This window comes from Sarcophilus harrisii, chromosome 3 (assembly GCF_902635505.1).
Source record: "Sarcophilus harrisii chromosome 3, mSarHar1.11, whole genome shotgun sequence".
In the NCBI taxonomy this organism is placed as follows: Eukaryota; Metazoa; Chordata; class Mammalia; order Dasyuromorphia; family Dasyuridae; genus Sarcophilus; species Sarcophilus harrisii.
In genome coordinates, this window is record NC_045428.1 from 301,476,295 (window position 1) to 301,498,687 (window position 22,393).

The 22,393-nt window shown below is 32.5% G+C and overlaps 1 protein-coding gene across 4 annotated transcripts in view; it reads right to left on the minus strand.

Annotated features, from left to right (window-relative positions):
- GSK3B (glycogen synthase kinase 3 beta) overlaps positions 1-22,393 on the minus strand; it is a 237,367-nt gene that overhangs the window by 97,708 nt on the left and 117,266 nt on the right. For all 4 annotated transcript variants that reach the window (XM_031959704.1, XM_031959703.1, XM_031959702.1 and 1 more), the window contains exons 4-6: positions 17,277-17,387; positions 12,919-13,049; positions 7,855-7,961 (exon numbers count right to left, since the gene is read on the minus strand). In XM_031959704.1, coding sequence (XP_031815564.1) covers positions 7,855-7,961; positions 12,919-13,049; positions 17,277-17,387 — 349 coding nt within the window. The remainder of the gene's footprint in view (positions 1-7,854; positions 7,962-12,918; positions 13,050-17,276; positions 17,388-22,393) is intronic.

Sequence of the window (22,393 nt, forward strand, 5' to 3'; positions counted from 1 at the left end):
GAGTGTTTTAAGATGCTGAAAGTCTAGGATCTTTTTCAGAGTAGTTACATAGAAGAGCACCCAGGTGACATCAATTCTACCAAACAGCCAACATAAGAAATTAGGGTTGAGGTTAATGTTAAAGAGTGAGAGATAAACTATGGTTTAGATTAATCATAGTTATGTCAATTTTTCTAAAAATTATCTCTAGCTTGTCCCTATTAAATGTTATTAAAGTAAGTAAATAAAATTGTGGATAACTGAATGAAAGTGAAAATAGAAATACACTACATCCCAGCATCCTTAGCAGAGGAGGTCAGGAAACAGAAAGTTGGTGAATCACAGAGCTGGCCCTTAAGGAAATAAAAAAATAGAAAACTAAACAGGGAAATTCCACACTAAAGATGTGAAGGGGGCCTAGGTCTTCAGATAGCAGACCTAAGAGTTGTAGGGACCTGAAGATACAAGTGCAAGAAATGCTAACATTTCCTCTTTTCTCTGTGATAGTCTTCTTCTCTAAACATTTTTCTTCCTTCTGATAATCTCTCCCTCATTCAAACTATTTCTAGTTCTTATCTTCATTACAGCTTTTTCCTTGCCCTCTGGACCCTTTTATCTCCTTTGAGTCCCACTTTAACTCTCATCTCTCTTTTCTTACCTAGGACTAATATATCTGAAGCCAGATATATTACACATATTCATTATTCAATCAGGTCTAATAGTAGTAGTAGGTCTAGTAGCATAATAGATAGAATCTTGAATTCAGTTTGAATCCCAGTTCTGCTAACTTATGAACTACCTTATGTCTCTTTACTTCCCAGGATCTCAGATTCATCACCTATAAAAAATGAGGCCCTTTGAGTGAAATGATTTGGAATGTCCCCCATTTACCTTTTTATTATTTTCTACATTTCTTATACTTAATATAGCGAGCTAAATATTTTTTCTTAAAAAATTAAATTTAAGGTCAAACTTCATTTTGTGTTTCCCTTCCTTATGAGTCAGTGGTCTAGCAGGAAAAAAGGTTTCCTAACTTTTGCATCAAAAAGCTGCCAAATTTTCTGAAAACTTCATAAAACATCAAATAGAATATAACTGTGATTTTTAATCCAATTAAATAAACAACCCAGATGTTCAAAAGATTTACACCAACAAATGTATATATACACCTAAAAATTTGTTTGGTAATTTGACAAAAGTAAGAATTTTAACTTTTTTAAATGATTCCATGAGAGTCAGCATTTCCTTTATCCTATCTAATAAGAAATGAAGCTACTATACTATAAAATAACAAAACTAATTTTAGTGAGTTTTTAAATTAACCAAACATAGCAGGACATATGCATGCATATAATTTTACCTTGAATTTTTATTTGGTTTAGAATATTCAGTGTTCCAAAAGAAGCATTTTTGCTGCATTATATCTAAGGAATATGTTTTCCTCTAACTTCAGTGATTCAAAAGTATATTCACTTAACTTTCTTTTGAAAGTCTAAAGACTAATTTGTTAAATGATAAGCCAATATAATTTCACTATCCTTATTCCATTACCCTTCTACCCTTCCATGTTAAAGTTCCTCCCTTTTTTACTGTGCCTTCTGGAATGCCTTGTTCCAAAGGCAATAAGCTTCCTTTCAACTCACATCTTTTGTTTTCCCATTCCTTTCTTTCTAGGAATCACCAAAATCTGGATCCCCATTGATAAAAGTCTCATGGACCACCCTTTTTCAGTACTATCTGCATTTTTACTCCTTTCCTATGGTTCAATGTTTGAGCCCAGGAAATTAGAATAATTCTTACTCCCTATTGCCCCTTCTAGTTTTTCCTTTCTGTTAATACTTGGTAAGCTACTCGTATTTACTAGTCACTCAAAATCCTGGTAAACTGCTGTCTACAGAAGTCCAAGACACTGCCTTTACTTCTCCAATGACTTCAGATGCTGGGGCAGCACAATTTTTCTCCCCTCCCTAATGCCTACTGGCATACTAGGAAAGAAACTTCAATATGTGCTGACTCTCCCTTAAACACCCTAATTACTTAGCACTTCTTTAACTTTCTTTCCATAAGCTACTCATAATACACTTTTGCTCTTGACACTATAACTTCCCATGTTAAAAAATTCTGAAATCTAATAATATCTGACAATGATTTTACTGGCTACTCTTCATTGTCTCTGTGACCTACAATTCTTTAACTTTTCAATTCCTCCCCTGACCATTACTTCTACACAACAGCCATTCTCTCTTCTTTTTCTCACCTTGACCTCTTAATGAAACTTTACACTGTCTTCCTGAGCACCTAGTTCCTTATCATAATGCTTATTGAGATCTTCTAACTCTCACTCTTAAAATGATTCCATTCATCTGCCACCTTCATTCCTACATATGGGCTGCTAAATGAAGGTGAAGAAATTCAACAACCACTATGACTGGGTCCACTACAAATTTATGTTATACAGCTTCAAATGGGCCCTCACTACTACTACCACTACATTCTACTATGTCTTATCAACTCCATACCACTTTTAACAAAGGTTCTTCTGAATTTTTTCATCCCTCCTGAAGTATTTCATAGCTTCCCTTTTCTCCAAACCTCACAGCAAAGATCCTTGCCTCATCTTTTATAGGAAAAAATTGAAGCTATTCACTGACAACTTTTTCTTCAACCCTTTCCCTCATTTTCTATCATATTCTGCCACTTTACTTCTGACTTCTTCCTCATAAAAAGAGGCAGCTTTACTCCTTACCAGGGTCAATCCCTCTACCTATAAAACCAATTCCATTTCATCCTGCCTTCTGCAAAAGACTGCCTTCTCTTTTATTTTCATTCTAACTATCATTTATCTTCAATCTTTCCCTACTAGCTTCTACCTACAAACATGCCACTTAAAAAAACTTTTACTTGATTCTTCTATTTCTATTATTTTACGTGAATTAACGTGATAAAATCATCTATAATAGAAGCCAGCTTCTACACTCTTTTAATTGTCAAATTCAAAGGTAATTTTCTCAATTCTTATTCTTAACTTCTCTGCAACTTTTGACTCTCCTCTTCTCCTTGATAATTTTCTCTTTAGGTTTTCAGGACACCACTGTTTCCTGGTTCTTTTCCTTCCTATCAGACACTCTAGGGGATAATATCTCAGCTTTGTTATAATATTATCTGGTTCAACTCTTTCCTGAACTCCACACTTGAGAACAACATGGGTGAACTGGACTGGACTAAGGTTCATTTGTGCTCAATTCTGAAGTGTGTCTTGGACCAATGTCTAGTTGGTATATCAGATTGTTTTTATAGAGAGAAGCAAAAGAAAAAAAGACTGAAAGCTCACATTGTAGGCTGTTTGGAATGGCTTCTCTTCTCAGAACTTTAGTTTTTGTGCTCGCCAAACCTACCAATATTACCATTTCTGGACACTTAGCCAGCAGAAGAGGCTGTTTCCCTTTGACATTTATATGTATATGTAAGCCTTCTGTGCTGGATCCTCATCAAAAGTCATGCCCTCTAAATACAGGCTCTGTCATCTGGTGATCTCACCAGCTCCCATATATTTAATTATCATAGATTAATCAATATATTTAAATATTATCATAGATTCTCAAATCAACCTGTCCTGCTCCAAGTACTCGATTAATCTCCATTGTCATATCCCCAATAGCCTTTCAAACATCTTAAACAGGATGTCTAGGAGATATCTTAAATTCAACATGTCCAAAGCTGAACTCATTATCATTCACCCTAATCTTCCCCATCCACCTACCCCAACTGCTCCTGGCTAAACTTCCTTATTACTGTCAAAGGCAACACCATCCTACCTCAAGCTCAAAAACCAGGTGTCATCTTTGATTCCTTACTATCTCTTATCCTTTGATCTAATCTGTTTTCAAGGCATGTAGATTTCATATTTGTAGCATCTTTCTCTTTTTCTCCTCTGACATTTCTACAACTCTGACATAAAAGCTTTTACCATATTACATAAGAATTATTACAAGAGTCAACTGATGGTCTGTCTGCCACAAGTGTTTTTCCCAACTCCAAGCTATCCTTTATTCAGCCACTAATGTGATTGTCTTAAAGCTCAGGTCCAATCACATCATCTCTTTCTGATCAATTATCTCTAGAGATTCCCTATCATCTCTAGCATAAAATACAAAATCCTTTGTATGGCATTCAGAACATTTCATAATCTAGCCCTTTCTTATCTTTTGAAGCTTACCTTGTTACCTAACATACAATCTTTGATCTAGTGACGCTAGCCTTGCTATTCCATGAACAGGAGTTCTCCCCTCCCCTCAATCTCTCAAACCTGGGCATTTTCTTTGTCTATCTCTTCCTCCTTATTACCTCTTGGATTCCTCCCAAGTCTCAACTAAAATTTCATCTTCTACAGGAAGTTATTTTTTTTTTTTTACAACCCTTCTTAATTTTAGTGCCTTCCTCCTATTAGTTACTTTCTAATTATTGTATATATTGTTGTCTGTACATATTTGTTTACTGTCTCCCCCATTAGAGCATGAGTTTTTTGAGAACAATGATTCTTTTGCCCCTTCAGTGTCCCCAGAGGTGAACATAATGCCTGGCAGACAGAAAGTCCTCAGTAAGTGTTTACTGATTGACTATTAGTTTGAATCTATTCCTCTAACAAACTTTGTTTTTGAAGTAGATTATTAACTGAACTTAATTTTAACTGGTTTCCTAAGTATAGCTACTCAAGTACCTGTGATTTGGAAATTACCTTCAAATTGCAATTCAGCCTGTACGACTCATTTCTTATTCTCATAGATTTAACAATTAGGAGGTCCACACAAAGAGTGGGAAAATTTCCTAATTTTCTTCTGAAACTACATAAATATCATTTGAGTACTCTGGATGTCCATTTAAAAATCCCTTCACATCACCAAATGACCAGCTAACATAAAATTCCTTAATTTTTTTTTTACTCATAGTCTTTATAGTAACCATTAATTATCTGTTGTATCCTTTTTCATATTTATCATCTACTCCTCGATTACCCTCTGTGTGATACTCATTTTAAATTCTTTGGACAATGATTTATTCCTTGTGTCATTGATAAACAGCAATACTGGTAGGATGTTATTACTAAAAAGTGGGCTTTTGGTTTCATGAAAAGCTTAGGATCAAAAAAGGAGCTCCAAAATTTTCTGAAGACAACACAAAAGTAAAGGACTATCCCCTCTTTATTCATCTATACTATCTGTCACAGATACACATACAAATGGTATCTGTAAAAGTGCATATTGATATATGGAAAACAGTCTACATTTACACTGTCTTTTCTGAGTGGATGGAGAGATCAATTTCTTCTGAGTTGTCTTCCAAGAGGCTCTGCCACAACCTGCGGCTTGATACACTCAGCAAAATGTTATCCATAAATATAACATTTGAAGAACCTCACCATCTGTACCCTAATCCTTTCTTCAAGTGGGCTCTGTAGTGATTCACTAATACCCAAAGTGGCAAATTCTTTTGGTGAGTAGAAATCCCCTTTTTTTAAAATGTCTTGTTTGATGCTTATTATGAGAGGACCATTGAACAGGATTACTTCTATTATTACATCTTCTAAGAACCTTGAATAAATCTGATATATATGGATGGGAGACACCCTAAAAAGAGCCTGTGAAGTAACATTTCATCGTATAAAATCAAAATCAACAAATAATAGGAATTGTTAAACTCTCTGCATCTTTTTTTGATGGGAGAGGGTCACAAGGCAATTTGGGATTTTAAGTGACTTGTTAGAAAACTCTGAGGCCAATGATCTATCCACTGAGCCACTAGATGTCCCCAAATTTTCTACAACTTTCAGTTAACTATGAAGTGGTAAAGATGTGAGTCATTGTTAAGTACCATTTACAATAGATTAATTGTTCCTTAATTTAAAAATTTCATCAAGGATGCTCATGATTAATGAACAGAAAATTCAAAAATTTTATATACCTGTACGTGGGGGCATATATATATTTACTGGGGCCCTTTTTGTTGGTTTTTTTTTTTTTTTCTTTGAGTACTAATGAGAGTTGAGATTTTTTTCATGCCTTTGGAATTTTCCCCTCATGAAGTAACCTTGTATATCATTCACTTAATGCCTTCAAAATTATATTACTCCCATTATTCCCTCTACATATAAACTCGGTCCACCCAGGCTACATTTATTGTCTTTGTTTTATTTAGTGCTACTTGAACTACTCTTCAAAAGGATGTCTGAGACTAGGATACTAGGATTCAAGTGTGATGATTCTACTTTTCATGATGGAAAATTTTGTTGGGATGATTTTAGCAAATCTGTTTCAATTTTTTCCCCCTTCTGTTTGTAGTTCTTTTATTTTCAACCTTGAATGTCCTTGGGATGACTATTCTTAGCTGGATCTTTTGCAAAGCTTTCTTTAAACTCATTTAATTTTCCACTATTTCTCTCTGCTTTCTAAGATTCTACTGCTGACAACTGTACATCATTCTTCAAAAGAACTAAAGAAGAGTTTATATTCTAAACTCAGGGTTGCAATTGGCAGACATTTCTCTGTCTGGAAATTGAATCAGATTTTGTTGACTAAAGTGTTGGGGCTCCCTTAATCTCCCTATTGTAGCCATCAATTTACAATGTTTAAACTTCAGTATCAAATTACTAAAATCAAGATTTATGTAGTTGCTAAGAAAAAAAATTTGTTATTAATTAAAAATTTTAATTGCATACCATATTAAAATAATGACATATAATCTTGTATATCAAAAAGCTAAATGAATGCCAACTTTGGAAGTAGTCATCTGAAATTTGTTTGATTGAAAAATCTTCGATATAAGCTGACTTTCTATGCCATGTGCCCCTTTTCCTAAGTCATCTAAATTTGGTCTTTCAGTCTTAGACCTTTTGCTAGAGTCTTCCAGGACCATGCTAGAATACTGACTCTTACAAAAGGTTCGATTATAGTAAAGGCCTATTACTAGAGGGTAAGAGAAGTGATGAGTATTTCAAATGTTTTTATTCACTCTTCTTCATGTGTTTTTGTGAGCACGGATGCTTGTGTTTGTGTAGGTATGTACTTCAGTACTCCTTGATTAATAAACTCAGATGATTATGGGATTCTGGTATGTGTCCAATTAGGAAAGACAATTTTTTAATACCTCAAAAGGATCCAAATTGTCAATGATCGTAAAATAATATGTTAATTGTCATAAATTGTCAAAATATGTCATTGTCAATTGGGGAAGACGTTCAAATATATCAATAAATATCTATCATTGCTACTGGGAAACTCAAATGATGACTTTTCTTTTTCCTTGGCTTCCTATCCATACACATATATATGGGACAACTCCATCCACTAAATTACCTACCTGCCTTTATTTTGAAAACTTTGGTGAAAAGTTTTACAATTTAAAAGTTTCTTAAAATTAGTTGCCATTTTTACTAATAGAAATAATATATGAACTAATTTTCATTGAATATACTATCCTAATTTAATAAAAGTACCAATTTTTATCAATCCTGGAATCAAGAGACCCAAATTCAAATCTGCTCTCAGATATTTACTAGTTGGGTAACCTTTAGTTTCTTCATCTTTAAAAAGTTTCATCTTTAAGTTACATTTAATAATAGCACCTCTCTCTCAAGTTTGAGATAAGGACCAAATGAGATAATATTTGCAAAGCACTTAATAAAATATCAGATACACAGGAGGTGCTTAACAAATGCTTGTATCCCTCACATTAAACATGTTTGTGGATTATTAGAAACTACTTCTGGTCAATAGCAATTCTTGTTATTTATTTGAAATTGTGACAAACTGGCCAATGTTAAATAATCTTTTTAGAAAGTAAAAGCAATGAGAAGCCACTAAAAACAAATTCAATACTTACCTATGCTAGAGGTGTAATCAGTTGCTCCAAAGATCAACTCTGGTGCTCTATAGTAGCGAGAGCAGATATATGAAACATTGGGCTCTCCTCGAACCAGCTGCTTCGCACTAATAACAAAATGGAAAAGCAGATGCTTATCAGCTACATGTCCTCCAAGATTCATATTAAATCTAGTCATTTAATGTTAGGTGCATTTTTAAATATGGAAAAAAAAAACACCTAAGTAAATCAGCAAAATACTCATATCTATACATGTTTTAGATATATATTTCCAAATATTACAATATTATAATATTGTATATATATTATATAACTGATTTAAAGACAAACAATATTAAAACAATCATTGAATTGCTACAAACTGTGAACCAATATAGAATATAAATGATTACTTTGTGGAATTCTCATAACACTAGCAGAGGGAAGTGAGATAGAGAGACTTTTCAATCTCTAAATTACTTATTAGATGATAATGTACACTTTTACACCTAGGTAAAGATTGGTCTAAAACTGGCCAGCACCTTGAGTTGGCTTTTAAATTGAGGGCATACTTAACACTGACAGATTTAATCTATTTTGAAAGTTCATTATCATAAAGAATCACTTAAGTGTCTAAGTCCTACACAAAGAATTGAATAAGTAAAAATTCAAGTTCTATATCCTTATTTACCTTGATACCACACAAACTTTTTTGAATCTTGACATCATAGCCCCTTTGTTCAATATAAAAACTCCTTCATTTACCATTATATGGTTCTCATATTCAAATTTTTTAAAATCCAGTATTTTAAAATATATATTTCTAAAAATTAAAATGAATTAGTTAATATTTTGAAACACCATCTAAGAAAAAATGAAACACAAAACAGCATAAAACAATCAGAATTGGAAATCCCTACTATCAAAACTTGGTATCTTTTATTAATAAGCAAAGAACACAAGGCAACAAACCTAAAAGAGTTACATGAGAATAGTCAGGCAACAGACCAAGTATAACATGTACACATCAGGGTAATGAGCTAGACATAGAGCCTGGAGAGAGGTCACAGTAGTTTCAAATGCAAAGAGTCTAGAATTAGAACTAAGTAAGGCAAATTAACTGAAAAAATAAAAAAATACACAACCCCAACATTTCTACTAAACACCTGCTATGTGCAAGTCCCCCAAAGCTGGCTGTCTTAGCACTCCTAGGCAAAGAATGGTCATACAGCTGCATGCACACAGATCAAAAAGGTTTAAAGAGTTTACATTTTCGTGTGTGGTGGAGGGGAGATTATAACTATTGTGAATAGTAATTAAAGATAACATGAGAAGAAAAGAATCCTATCCATTGGGGAATAAAGAAAGACTTTCTATTAGCGATGGTGCCTGAGCCAACTTCAGGAAAAAAGAAAGAGATTCTAAAAATGTGAGATGATAAAAGAGTTCATTTTAGATTTTGTGGGACAACTAATGATTCTAAAGTATTAAGGAAAGAGTTCTGGAAGAATAAACAAGTTATGATCAGGACACAAAACTGAAGAAGAGGAATAATGTGAACTAAGTCTATAAGTTAAACTACATCTCAATCTGAAGGGTATAAATGATAACCTGAGGAACTGATATTCTATCCTAATCGTAATAAGGAGACATGGATATAGGCAGACTTGAGGTTCTTGCTACTGAGGAGAAATGACACAATATTCGCTAACTTTTAAATATTTACATTTTTAAATGAGTGAGTCATTCAATTTTCATTCTAATTAATACTCAGTGCTTCCTGGCCCCTAAAGTTATAAATTAATATCATAGGTGGAACCCAAATTCCAAATGAATGTTAATGTTGAATACTTTAATTAGCTTCTTTAATCCCAATATTCATGCTTTATTATTAAATTCAAAGGTCAGGATTATTTCTTGTTATATCTCCACAATGGGTCCCTACTCAGCAAGTAGTGAATTATCAAGTTAAATAATAAAAGTTGCTCTTTAGATTTAGGATGAAATGAAGTGAAATTATGGTTGGAAAAACAAATATCAAAAGCTCTTCTCTTTTTATAATATAGTAATATTTCTGTATAGAAGGCTGGCCTTGAAAACAGGATGGCTTGGATGCAGGTCTTCATTTTAAAATTAACTGTGAAATTACAAGCTTAACATAATTACATGCCCCAGGCAACTTGGTAAAAATTTAACTTACAGGTGAATTACTGATCTGCATTAGAGAGCGCTAGCTGGGAAATCTCCAAACAAATGAAATCAGAGAATTCCCTGTTCTGCAATAAAATCAAATCCACTGATTAAAAAAGATGCATAAAAAGATTATTTTTTGTTAATGAATTATTATAGGCAGAACTAATCTACTAAGTATTTATTTTATTGTAGGAGCAAAATTAATCCTATTTGTAATCAACCTTGTAAGGGCCACTATTTCCTCCTTATTCCCTGCAATCTAGATGTTTTCTGCTCTCTTAATTTAGATAGGAGATACTTTCCTTCTCTATAAATGAGAAAGGTGTATATAGCCATGGCCTGGTCAGTATGATATACCCTCAGCTGAGTTTCAAATTCCTTTGATTGGCCTATACCTGAGACAGCACCACTAGCATTTCTTCTATCATCATTAACTTAACAATGAGGAAAGCATTGCTTTTAGTTCTCTATATGCTTAGGCAACCTATGCTTTAAAAAGTTTCACCCCAGAAAAATCTGTTGAATGAGACAATGAATCTATTAGATGAGATTCTCCCTGTAAAGGCAAAATCTTTATTCTAGATTTATTCTAGATTTCCACCATAATGAATATATTAATAAAACTATTTCCATGACCCAAAACATGACCAGTTGGATAAGAATACTTCAACAATCAAAAAATCTAGCATTATATTTTTTTCATACATAATTTAACATTGTACTGTAAGTAGGGAATAGTAACAGTTTTGGAACACTTTGATATAGGTATTAAGCAGCAGTTCCCATTAAGTCTTATACTGAAAGGTATGGAAGTCATAAGCTCAATAAATAAACCAAATCTCAGAAGAGCCATTAGACATTTGAATGCTATGAAACTGAAAAGTTCAAAAAGAGGATACCATCTGTAGATGTAAGTTCTAGGTACTATGTATAGTATTTATGATCGGTGGGAAATTTTCCCAGAGATAACCGAGAGAGCCCAAATCAAAAATATATACTAGGAATTATATTAATGAAGTGAGTAGATATTAAGATTTTTTGAATCAGAGAGTTCTCATTTTTATATACATATGATGAAGAAGTAAAAAATTGATTAAAAGGTCCACATATTTCAAAATGTTCATAGAAGCTTTGTTTGCAGTAGCAAAGAGCTAGAAATAAAGTAGAAACTATTCAACTAGAGGATAGCTGATGAATTGAAATAAATGAATGTCCTAGAATATTATTGTAAGAAAGAAATGATAAACATGAAGAATTTAAAGAAACATGCATGATGTGATACAGGGGGAAAGTAAGCAGAAAAACATATACAATTATAATAAAAAAAATAAAATAAAAAAAAGGACCACCAAAAAGGAAGCCAATCTCTGAACAGTTGCAATATCCAATCCAGCCTCCTTCTCTACTCCTTAGTAGAGTTCACAGAAAGAATTCTGCATCTATACTGTTAATGCAGATGCTTTATTAGATGTTTTTGCAGTTATTTAAGTTTGTGGGCAATGTGGGGAATAGTTCTATGTCTGAAAAATGACTTTTGTTTAAAAAAAAAAAAAAGGTGTCACAAAAACAAAGTGAAACAGCAAGTTGAAATCATAAGGACACTGTAAAATGTTTTGAAGTAGAAATATGAAAATTAGAAAGTATGAATGTGTCTATATAAAACCTAAAAAAGAGTCAAAAGAAAATGAGCCATGAGAAAAATATAACAAAGAAAGCAAAGTGGAAGTCAGTGAGGGTCAGTCCAACATTTAAAAGCTGCTTCAATGAATCCATGTACTTATTTCCTGGTACTTATTTGCTTCTACTCGTAGAGATTAAAGCCATTCCTACAATGTATAGTTTTACCTGCTACACAATTCTCCACAGAAGATCTGTATAAGGTACAGAGGCTTTCCTATAGAATGCTTAAATTATATTGTTAACATTGGCTTTTCCTCCATGAAAACTCTTCTACATCCTATAGTCACACATGTTCTTATGGAAGTCTTTTAATCCATTTCTTATGCATATCATGGCTATAAACATCTCTACTCACATCAGGTATGCATTTTTTCATGAACTGAATTTCAGCCACCAATAATTCTGATTTTCATGAGACTATAATAGGAACTGATTATTCCCAGCTACATAAAATCACTGCTAACTGTTGTTTCAAAGACAGACTTTGTGATGAGGAGTAGTTTGGGATTATTGAAAGTAGTAACCAATTCCCCAATATAATCTGGTTGTTTTTCTCAGTTTCAATTATAGGCTTACATTGTCCATTTGCAATGCTCGTCTTAGATGTACAAGATGCTCTTAGCAGAACAAGACTATATTTCTTTTTAAGAATGTAAGATAATTCAAAGACAGCAAATAAGTAAAAGTCTAAGCAGGGCTAATGAAATTTTTAAGGGATATACCAGGGAATAAAAAAAAAAAAAAAAAGAAATGATAGAAAATAAAGGAAGGAAGGAAAGGATGGTAATAGGGAGGAAGGGAGGGAAGAGAGAAGGATGGAAAGAAAAGGGGACTGAGGGAGGAAAGGAGACAAATAGAGGGAGAAACTAAAAGGCTAATAAAATTTTACATTTAGTGGCAAATAATAAGGTAAATGAAGGGTGAAAAGAGGCAGGAGCTGCAAGGAAAAAGAGCTAGTACGAAAGAGAAAGGAAAGAGGATAAAATATTGTTACTTAAGTCTCTTCCTCCTCTCTACATTGAGATAAAAATGAGCCAAAGAGAAACAAAATTATGTACAGCCTAATCAATGACAGTGTTTAGATGTAGAATAAAAACAATAGATTATACTTACATGATTCTTTAAAAGTTTGCAGTGTTTTTACATATATTATTTCAATGAATGTGTGACAGGATTAGAACAGTATGTGAAAATTCAAAAGAGAAAACTTACCTTCCAAAGTCACAAAGTTTTAGGACAGCTGTATCAGGGTCAAGCAAGAGATTCTGTGGTTTAATATCCCGATGACAGATTCCAAAGGAATGGATATAGGCTAAACTTCGAAACAGTTGATACATGTACAACTGGAATAAACAATAATGAATGTTACATTTCTTATATCAAATTTAAGACTATCCATAAATCAATAAACAATGAAACAAGAAAAATAAGTTTATGGGAAAATTAGTACCTCTAAGTTTTTTTTTTTTCCTTATTTCCAGCTCAGTAATGAAATATATAAACATCTCTGCAATTTTTGACATCAGTTTTCCTTGGCAAACACCTTTCAGAACTTACTGTGACCCAAAGCTCTCAGGATTTTCTGGACTCGGGCAGGAAGAGAGAGTCTATGTGTCACAGCAATGATGAATTAGGCTACAACATCAATGTCATCCTTGATGAATCTCAAGAGAGAAAAGGGTTTTAAACCACCACATACACTATGGATGATTAACACAACAGAAATGCCCAAAACTATGAAGATGTTTCTCATTTTATTCCAAAAGGTGATACTTAAATACCTGCCTGAAGGACAAAGAACAAAGTCCATATGAAGAGAATATTCTCCAGAACCTGTTTGGTGGTGTCTCTCAAGGGTAGGGTCTACATATCTTGCTTGCTCTGATTTGTTGGCTGCCTAAACAGCATGTCCGTTGGAAAACAATCATCACTGTGACTAGCCAGGCACCATCCTTAAATAGGCGCATGTGAGATGTAAAAGTGACATTTGTGGCAATCCCTTTAGAAGCTGCTGATAGGACAGTAACTCAGAAGAAGTAATCTTGAGAATGACCTTGTAGTTTTTAATTGCATCAAAAAGATATGATAAAGAAAAGATAAATCACTGCTTGGATTTCATCATAGTTTACAACTCCAAAGTGTGATGGTTAATTAAAAAAAAAATGTAGAACATTATTTAACAAGGGTAAAAGGTTTAGGAGATTTTATTTTTGACTCAAACGAGTATGTTACAAAGAGAAAAATTAAGATAACACTGACTACTGAATTAAAGTGACACGTCCTCTGACCTTCTGGAAAGCATTAAGGGTGTATTGCCATGTCAATGTCATCAAGATCTTTACAATTCTGTAACATTTAGTAAATAAAAAGGAATATTATTTAAATCTTAAGGTATAGAGAGTCTTTCCTTCATTGCCATGAAAAAAGGACCCGCCAAATAAGAAACTTGACCTCATGTGTATTAGTTTGCTAATGATTCACTTGACAGTTCTGTCATACTGATGTCTTAAAAGTAGTGATAATTAATGATGAGAATACTAAAGGATTTTTTCCCTATCTAAAACTTACCTAATAATGTTCAAAACAGGCTAGTTTCAAGAAACCATTTGCCTCATATAAACTCTTATCTAGTATTCTATACCTTAAATTTCCCTTCTCTTCACCGTTTGAAGAAGAGGAAAGAAGAATGAAGCTTTAGCTTTAATTATAATTAAATTTTTTTTTTCTATTCAAGTCTTTAAAAAGAATTTTGAAGTAAACTAAAAAACTTTTCACCTGGTGCTTAGCCATTCATTCATTCATTCATTCACTCATCCACAACCACATATTAAACATTTACACTATGTCAGGCACTATGTTTGGTGGTGGGGATAAAAGACAAAAATGAAATACTGCACCTCTCTTTAGGAAATTTATATTTTATTGAAGAAAGTAATATGAATCCAAATGAATAAATACAAAATACATACAAAGTAAATGACAAATTTTGAGAGGAGAGAGGACAAACACCAGCAACTGATGAGATCATAATATAACTTATACAGAACCTAGCATTTGAACCTTGAAGAAAATTACAAGAGTGTCCTCCAAGTGCAGGCCATAAGTAAGACCATGTTATAAAATTTTTTTGATATGCTAAGTAAGAAAACTTACATGAATAATGTCCAAATGGCTTAACCTCATTCTAAATTCTATTCTAGAACACAAGACAAAATAATGGAATAAAAAGACCCTAGAATAGTCATTATTTTGAAAAACACAGATATAAAGCAACAAAAATAAAATTTAAGTAACAAAAATGAGGTGGGTTCATGATTTTTAAAATTATGCAGGATTGTGTGGCTTTTAGGGAGTCAAGAGATTTTTATAGTTATCATTTAACCTGTAGCTTTCAGAGGGAAGACTTGAATCTAAGATTTCATGACCTACAGTCAGGTTTGCTGCCCTCCAGCAAGGTCTTGCCAGGTAAAAGATAACTGAGAATGCACTGAGAGGAAAAGGACTGAATTCTGGGGCAAGACACCCACAAACCCTGATGCCAAGGATCAAAGCTGGGACTTGAAGTGGGTTCTTTCCAGGTGAGAGCCTTTATTCTGTTCATGCCAGTAGGTGAGCTGGGTCACTGCTCTCCCTTGCCAGGGATGGCACGTCTTCAACTCCCTGGCCTTTCCTCTCTGTTCTAAAGAGGGATGCCTCAATGGGAAGGAGATTTGAGGCAAAGGATCTACTTGGGCATCTAGCAACCCGTCATTTTTATAGTTATCATTTAACCAAAAGCTAGGCCAGAATTCCAATAATGTGAATACTTCCATTAGAATCTTTGGACAACAGAGAAAATTAGTGACACTGAATCAGCTAAATTCTAAACATAAAATTATGCTTATTCAATTTTATTCAAGTTCTAATTACTCAAAATCATTACCTCAGAGTAGGAAAGAAAATTATAAACATTAACAATTTTGGTGTATGCTAAAAATGAAACTCCTAGGATCATGTCACAAAGTAAAACTTTAAATTGAGACAATGATTTATCTTTTACCTTTATGTGATTTTCAAATACAGGGGGAGGAAAAGGACAAAATTCTACTCCTACTTGTACTTGCTTGTGCATACATAGGTTCCTTTCATTTTAATTTCTTTATTACATTTAATCAATATTTCTTTTCTAAAAAGATAAGGCTAGAAAAACTAGAGCAATGTTTAGCTTGTTTTTTTCCAAATTATTGGTTTAAAATCAGAGGTTCTCTGATTTAAAAAAAAGAGATTCACAATAATGTGCATCTTGCTATTATAGTTTTAAAGAAACAAACATTCTTAAACAGCAAGCTGTAAAGAGAGAATAATCAGTTTAAAATCAGCTTTCACACTTTTATAATGAATAAGGCATGATCGATAGTATCCTCTGTAACATGGACCAGCAACATGATATAATGTTAAAGAACAAACTATATGAGCATAGGCAAATTGAGAAAAGGCATGGTATAGGTAAGAGAATGTTAGATTTGGAGTCAGGAAAACCAAGGATCATTCTCACTGTAGGATAAGACATTTAGTATTTTTGAAAATTAGTTTCTTCATTTTTTAAAAATGGGGATAACTAGAGCATCTATTTTTTATACCATGATTAAATGAGGTCATATTATAAAAAGTTTTTTGTAAAACCTAAAACACTATGTAAATGTGAACTATTATTACTACCACTATTATTAGTATTATCATCATTATTATCTCTAGCCTTTACTTTCCTCATTTGAAAAACAAGGACAAGAATAATTGGACATTTTACTTCAAAGTGTTGTTGTGAGAAAAGCACTCTGGACAGAAGGAGCTACACCCAAAGAAAAAACACTAGGAAATGAATATAAACTGCTTGCATTTTTGTTTTTCCTCCTGGGTTATTTATACTTTCTGAATCCAATTCTCCCTGAGCAACAAGAGAACTGTTCGGTTCTGTGCACATATATTGTATCTAAGATATACTGTAACCTCTTTAACATGTATAGGATTGCTTGCCATCTGGGGGAGGGGGAGGAGCGAGAGAGGGGAAAAATCGGAACAGAAGTGAGTACAAGGGATAATGTAAAAAATTACCCTGGCATAGGTTCTGGCAATAAAAAGTTATTAAAAATTTTTTTTTAAAAGAACGCAAAAATAAACAAACAAACAAACAAATAAATAAATAAATAAGAGAAAAGCACTCTGAAAACATATGCTAGAGAAATGTGAATAGTTGTGACATTTGTTAGCAATAAAATGTGAGTAAGTAAATGTGTGATTTTCAGAAATCATATTCTAAGAATTAAATGGTCAATTCATAAAGTCCTTCTATACTTTTAAACTTTTCAAGCACAACTTTATCTGTAAATGCCATTTTTAAGAACAAATTTAATATAGTTTAAGGACAAGTAAGTGGTACTCCAATATTCTTATTTTCAATCTTCTGAAAAATGGAAAAGCTGTCAAAGTTGAGAAAATAAACAATGTCCTAAGATTAAAATTGAAGTGTGTTACCAGAAGTGAAGATTAAAAAAAAATTTTATGTGCTAACAAACTAAAAGTTTCTCACGTACCTTAACGTAGATCAAAGGGAGCGTCTGTTTGGCCCGACTATAGTGTCTGGCAACTCTGTATACTGTTTCAGGAACATAGTCCAGCACCAGATTAAGATATACTTCATCTTTCTGAAAGATTAAAAAAAACAAAAATTTATTATAATTATTTTTAAAAATAATCAAATAAAGTAGACATTACCATAAATTATGTAAAATAAATTCTAATTACAATCCAACAGTTATAATTCTGCCTCAAGACTTTTGTTTTTCTTTGTATCCTTCAGCACTTAGTACAAAAAGACCAGTAATTAATAAATGTTTACTGACTGATTAGCTGACCTAGACAACAAAAGACAAGGATGCTAATTAGGGATACCATTTTGATATTCCAGATTAGAAGAAACTAGAATTTGAAGTAGACTGATGGTGCTGTGAGCAGAGAGAAAGGAACAGATAGGAGAGATGTTGGAAGGTAGAAATGGCAAAACCTGGCCTCAGAGCAGAGTTGATGATAATTCTAGGATTATGAACCTAGGTTACTGGAAGTTTTGTGATACTACTGACAAAAATAGAACATTTAAAAAAGGTCTAAGTTTGGGGGGGGACGGGGAGAGAAGGGGAATGATGAGCCTTTTTTTAAACAGGATACATTTACACTATATTAAAAAATACATAATGATGTAAAAAAAAAAAAAAAGAAATCCAAAGAAAAGGTAAATAAGGCATACATCTAAGTAACGTAGAAAAAAAAAAAAAAAATGGCACTATCCTTTTAGGATTTCATCAGAAAGAGTAAAATCCAGAAGAAGCAGAAGTTAGTGATGACTAAGAACAATTCAAAATATTGTTGTTTTTTTTAAAGCTATGATGGGTGAAAGTTAAAGGAAAGTAGGACCCCATTGTTTAAATGGAATTTGATAGTGATAATGTAATATGGAAAAGGCTAAATTACTTAATTCTCATTTTAACATAGTTTTTTCTTCTCAGTAAAATGAACTTGAGACTAGAAAAGTTTAAGTACAAAATGGAACCCCAAATAAAAGAAGCAGTAATCAGACATCTACTTTTTGCTCAAGAAGTTTATGCCATTATTTATTCAGGCAAACTACAAATGTCAGATGTGGTATGTGGAGCTGCTATGTGATCTCTGAAAGATACATAACAGAGAAGCTGGACTTAAGAAACAGGACTTCAGGATCATTAAGCAAGTATTTATTAAGTGTCTATTATGTTCCAAGCACTGTGCTACAAGATGGGAGTAAAAAAATAAAAACCAATAATTTCTAGTGGTAAATGCCCCCATCTTCAAAAGAAGGGAAAGATGGTGAAGTTGGCAAAAACATATCAATGAGCTTAATTTTATATTCTGGAGAAATTCTAAAACATACTAATAAGGTAGAAGCTTACACTAGGGGAAAACAGTGATTAACAATGTTATCAAGAATAGTTATTCACGATGGGTGAAACTCTTGATTAATTAAACTATTCTGGAAAACAATTAAGAATTATGCAAGAAAGTTACTTAATAGTCTCTTTGATCCATTGATCCTATCACTAGTTTTAAATTTGAGAGAGAAAAAAAAAAAAGTAAAACTCAAGAGAAAATAGCCTGATTCCAAAACTGTACATGAAAATAATGAAAGGAAAAAGCAATTAGGTTAAATACAATGTAAAGTTTAGCTTCAAATTAAATTAAGATTAAAATATTATCCCTCCCTTTCTTTTAAACAATTACAAAAATGATATTGATGTTAGTTACATTGTGCTTTAGCTCATGGAAGTTTTTTTGAAAAGAGACTGGTTACAGTCAAAACAACATTACACAATACACATGTACACATGTTTTCAATAAAAAAGGGTCTACATATTAATATTAATTATTTCCTATAATCCTATGAGATTACCTCTATTTTATCACATATGCAGAATTTAAATATACACTGTATATATATGCACAGAGTTATTTGCATGTTCTCTCTCATTAGAATGTATAGGCATTGAGAGCAGGAACTAACTTGTGTCTGTCTTTTCAGTACCTAGCACATAGTAAGTACTAATTAAATGTTGACTGACTATATATACGATGTATGTATACACATACAACTACATGTACAAATAAAGTACACTAGATTACCTGATATTCTTTTTTGACAGAGTAACTAGATCAGTTGATCAGAGAAATAGTAAAAAAAAAAAAAAAAAGTATACTTTTATTAAAAATAATAACAATACACCAAAAAACATTTGTGGGTATAGACAAGATGACAGCATAACCAAGTAGATCTGAAACTCAATGAATGAACAAACCTAATGAATATTCATTAATAACTGAAGGAGGTCAGCATATAGAAGAAAAATCCATAGTCTGACTTGGCCCCTCACTGGGCCAAAGCTTGAATAAATCCAGAATTTGAGTGAAAGCAAAATGGCAAACTTGTTAAATTACAGATTACATGAAGTTGAAAAGTTAGTAAAGTAGAACACAATAGAAATCAGAGACTCAAAAAATTATTAACAAAAGACAAAAAGATTGCTACAAAATAAAATGATGGGACAGATCAAATAAAATGAAATGAGCATTAAGTATAAAATTCCATATCTAGGTTCAAAAGAAAAAATTCACAAATATAAGATGGGAAAACTATGGCTACTCAAGATTTTCTTTGAAAAAGATCTGAGAGCATTAAAGACTGTAAGTTCAGTATGATTTATTCAATAGCATACATAACTTACCAACCAAAAAAAAAGCCTAATGCTATCTCAAAAAACATTTGTGAAGGATTTATGTTCAGAATGAGAAAGATAATTGTGCTCTGGGTTAGGCAACACTTGTTATACCATATGCAGTTGTCGAAAGTGTAGGGAAGGTACAAGCTTGAATATATCCATAAGAGGATGGCTAATATGGTAAAAATGCTGAAGAACAAAACAAAAAGGGATCAATCTTAGGAAGTGAAGGGCATTTAACTTGGAAAAGAGAAAAAAAAAAAAAAAAAAACATAGGGGATATGATATCTCTTTTCCAGAATGTAAAAGATCTGCATTTTTCTAAGGAGGATTTAATAATTCCAAACAAAACTAAGAATAAAAAGTTAAAATTTAGAGATAAAAAATAAAGCTAACTTTACCTTGATATAGGGGAAACCTTAATAAATATCAGGGTAATTCAAAAGTAACCTGGGTTCCTCTTCAATCAGAAACTCTAAATCACTTGATGAAGAAATTTAAGTAAACTCTTAGCAATTAAAAATAGAAATAAAATTAATGAAGTCCCCACTGGTAAGGGGACTTCATTAATTCTATTTCAATTTTTAATGCTTACCACAGTGCTGGGAACATAGGTGTTTAATAAGTATTTGTTGATTGTTAAGATAATGATTTTAAGCTGGAAGGGATCTTATTATGACAGAAAGGATTTCTGGTCAGGCTTGAAGTGAACTAAATCAATCAACAAGGATTTTATTAAGCATGTACTTTAATGTGCCAGACCCTGAGCTAGGGAATGAGAACACAAATACAAAAGGGAGTGTCTTCTAGGAGCTGATATTTTACTACAGAGCATTCAGCTCCTAGTTACTGTGAAATAATTCTTTCATGAAAATGTATTGTGGGAATTCACAAAGAGAAAGCACCAAGAAAGGCTATAAAGAGGAGGTGGCACTGAAATAAGATTATCAGCTAATGTAGACAGGGAGCAAGGGCATTTCCAAACACAGAAAATTGTGTAAGTAAATGGATGCAGACATAGAAAGAAAATAATAAACTAGTCAGGAGAAAGAAGATGGGTTTGTTTAGAGCATATCACAAAACTTACATTTATATGTTTATATTTTCCTTTACGCTATGTAAGTTTTATCAATGTTCATCTTTTTTTTTGCATCATTTTGTATTTTTTGGTATCAGTACAAAATAACATGCTTAAATCAGTTAAAGAGATGGAGGATACTTCGGATTTGGGTAAGAGAAAATACAAACAATTCTTTTTGACTCCAGGTTCCTCAGAACTATCTAGTTGTTGCTGTTCAGTTGTATCAGTCATGTCCAACTCTTCATGACCCCATTTTGGGATTTACTAGGCAAAGATACTGGAGTGGTTTTTGCCATTTCCTTCTCTAGCTCATTTAAACAAAGAAAAAACTGAAACGAATGGGATTAACTGACTTATGTAGGGTCACACAACTAATTTGACCAGCTAAGGGAGGCCAGATTTAAATTCATAAAGATAATCCTTCCTGACTCTACACATGGCACATTATCCGTTGTACCAACTAAGCTACCTTAGAGCAAGATGATAAGCAAAGAAGGGATAGGAACAATACTTGGGATAGGTTATATAATGCTAACAGCTGACAGTGAGAAAGTAGAATAATTGAATTCCTATTTTGTTCTTTTTTTCCCCTGTACAAAGATAAAATTCTTTTAGCCTGGAATCTAAAGAATAAGGCAGCAATGTAGAAGCAAACACATTACATTTGAGTTACTAATGGAATGTGGAAGCAAAATAGTGCAGGAAAAAAAAAAAAAAACCACTGTATATAGGAATCAGAAGACCTTCCATTAGTTCTATTACTAAAGTCATTTATTTAATCACAAATTTCTTTTTGTACCCCTTTTGAAAAACAGAGGCTAAACTAGATGATCTCTAAAGCCTTCAAGTCCCAAAATTCTGTAATATTATGATATGATTCTGAGAGTACTATTGTAAATCTCTTAAGATACAAAAATGCCAACAGGTGAACAAATGCTATATCAATATTCAAAAAAGGATAAAATGGTATAGTACAAAAACATAGATAACACTGAGTTTTATGTAGATCACTGGAAATTCTTTCCCAAATAATGTTAAAAATATAATATTTTGTATAAGTATAATATAATATATGATTTGTGAGCAATAAGAAAACAAAATTATCATTGGGAAACTTAATGACCCTATTAAGAATAAGCCATACTAAATTAATCTAATTTCCTTTTATTTGATTATTCATTGATTATTCAAATGATGTATTCTTCTGTTAAAGCACTACTTGCTGTAATCATCACATTCATGTGGATAGAGCAGCAAAAACAACAGCTATTCAGCTCATTAAGTGAATTTGTAGGTAAGTTTGACTGAATCTGTGTAAACCTTGAAA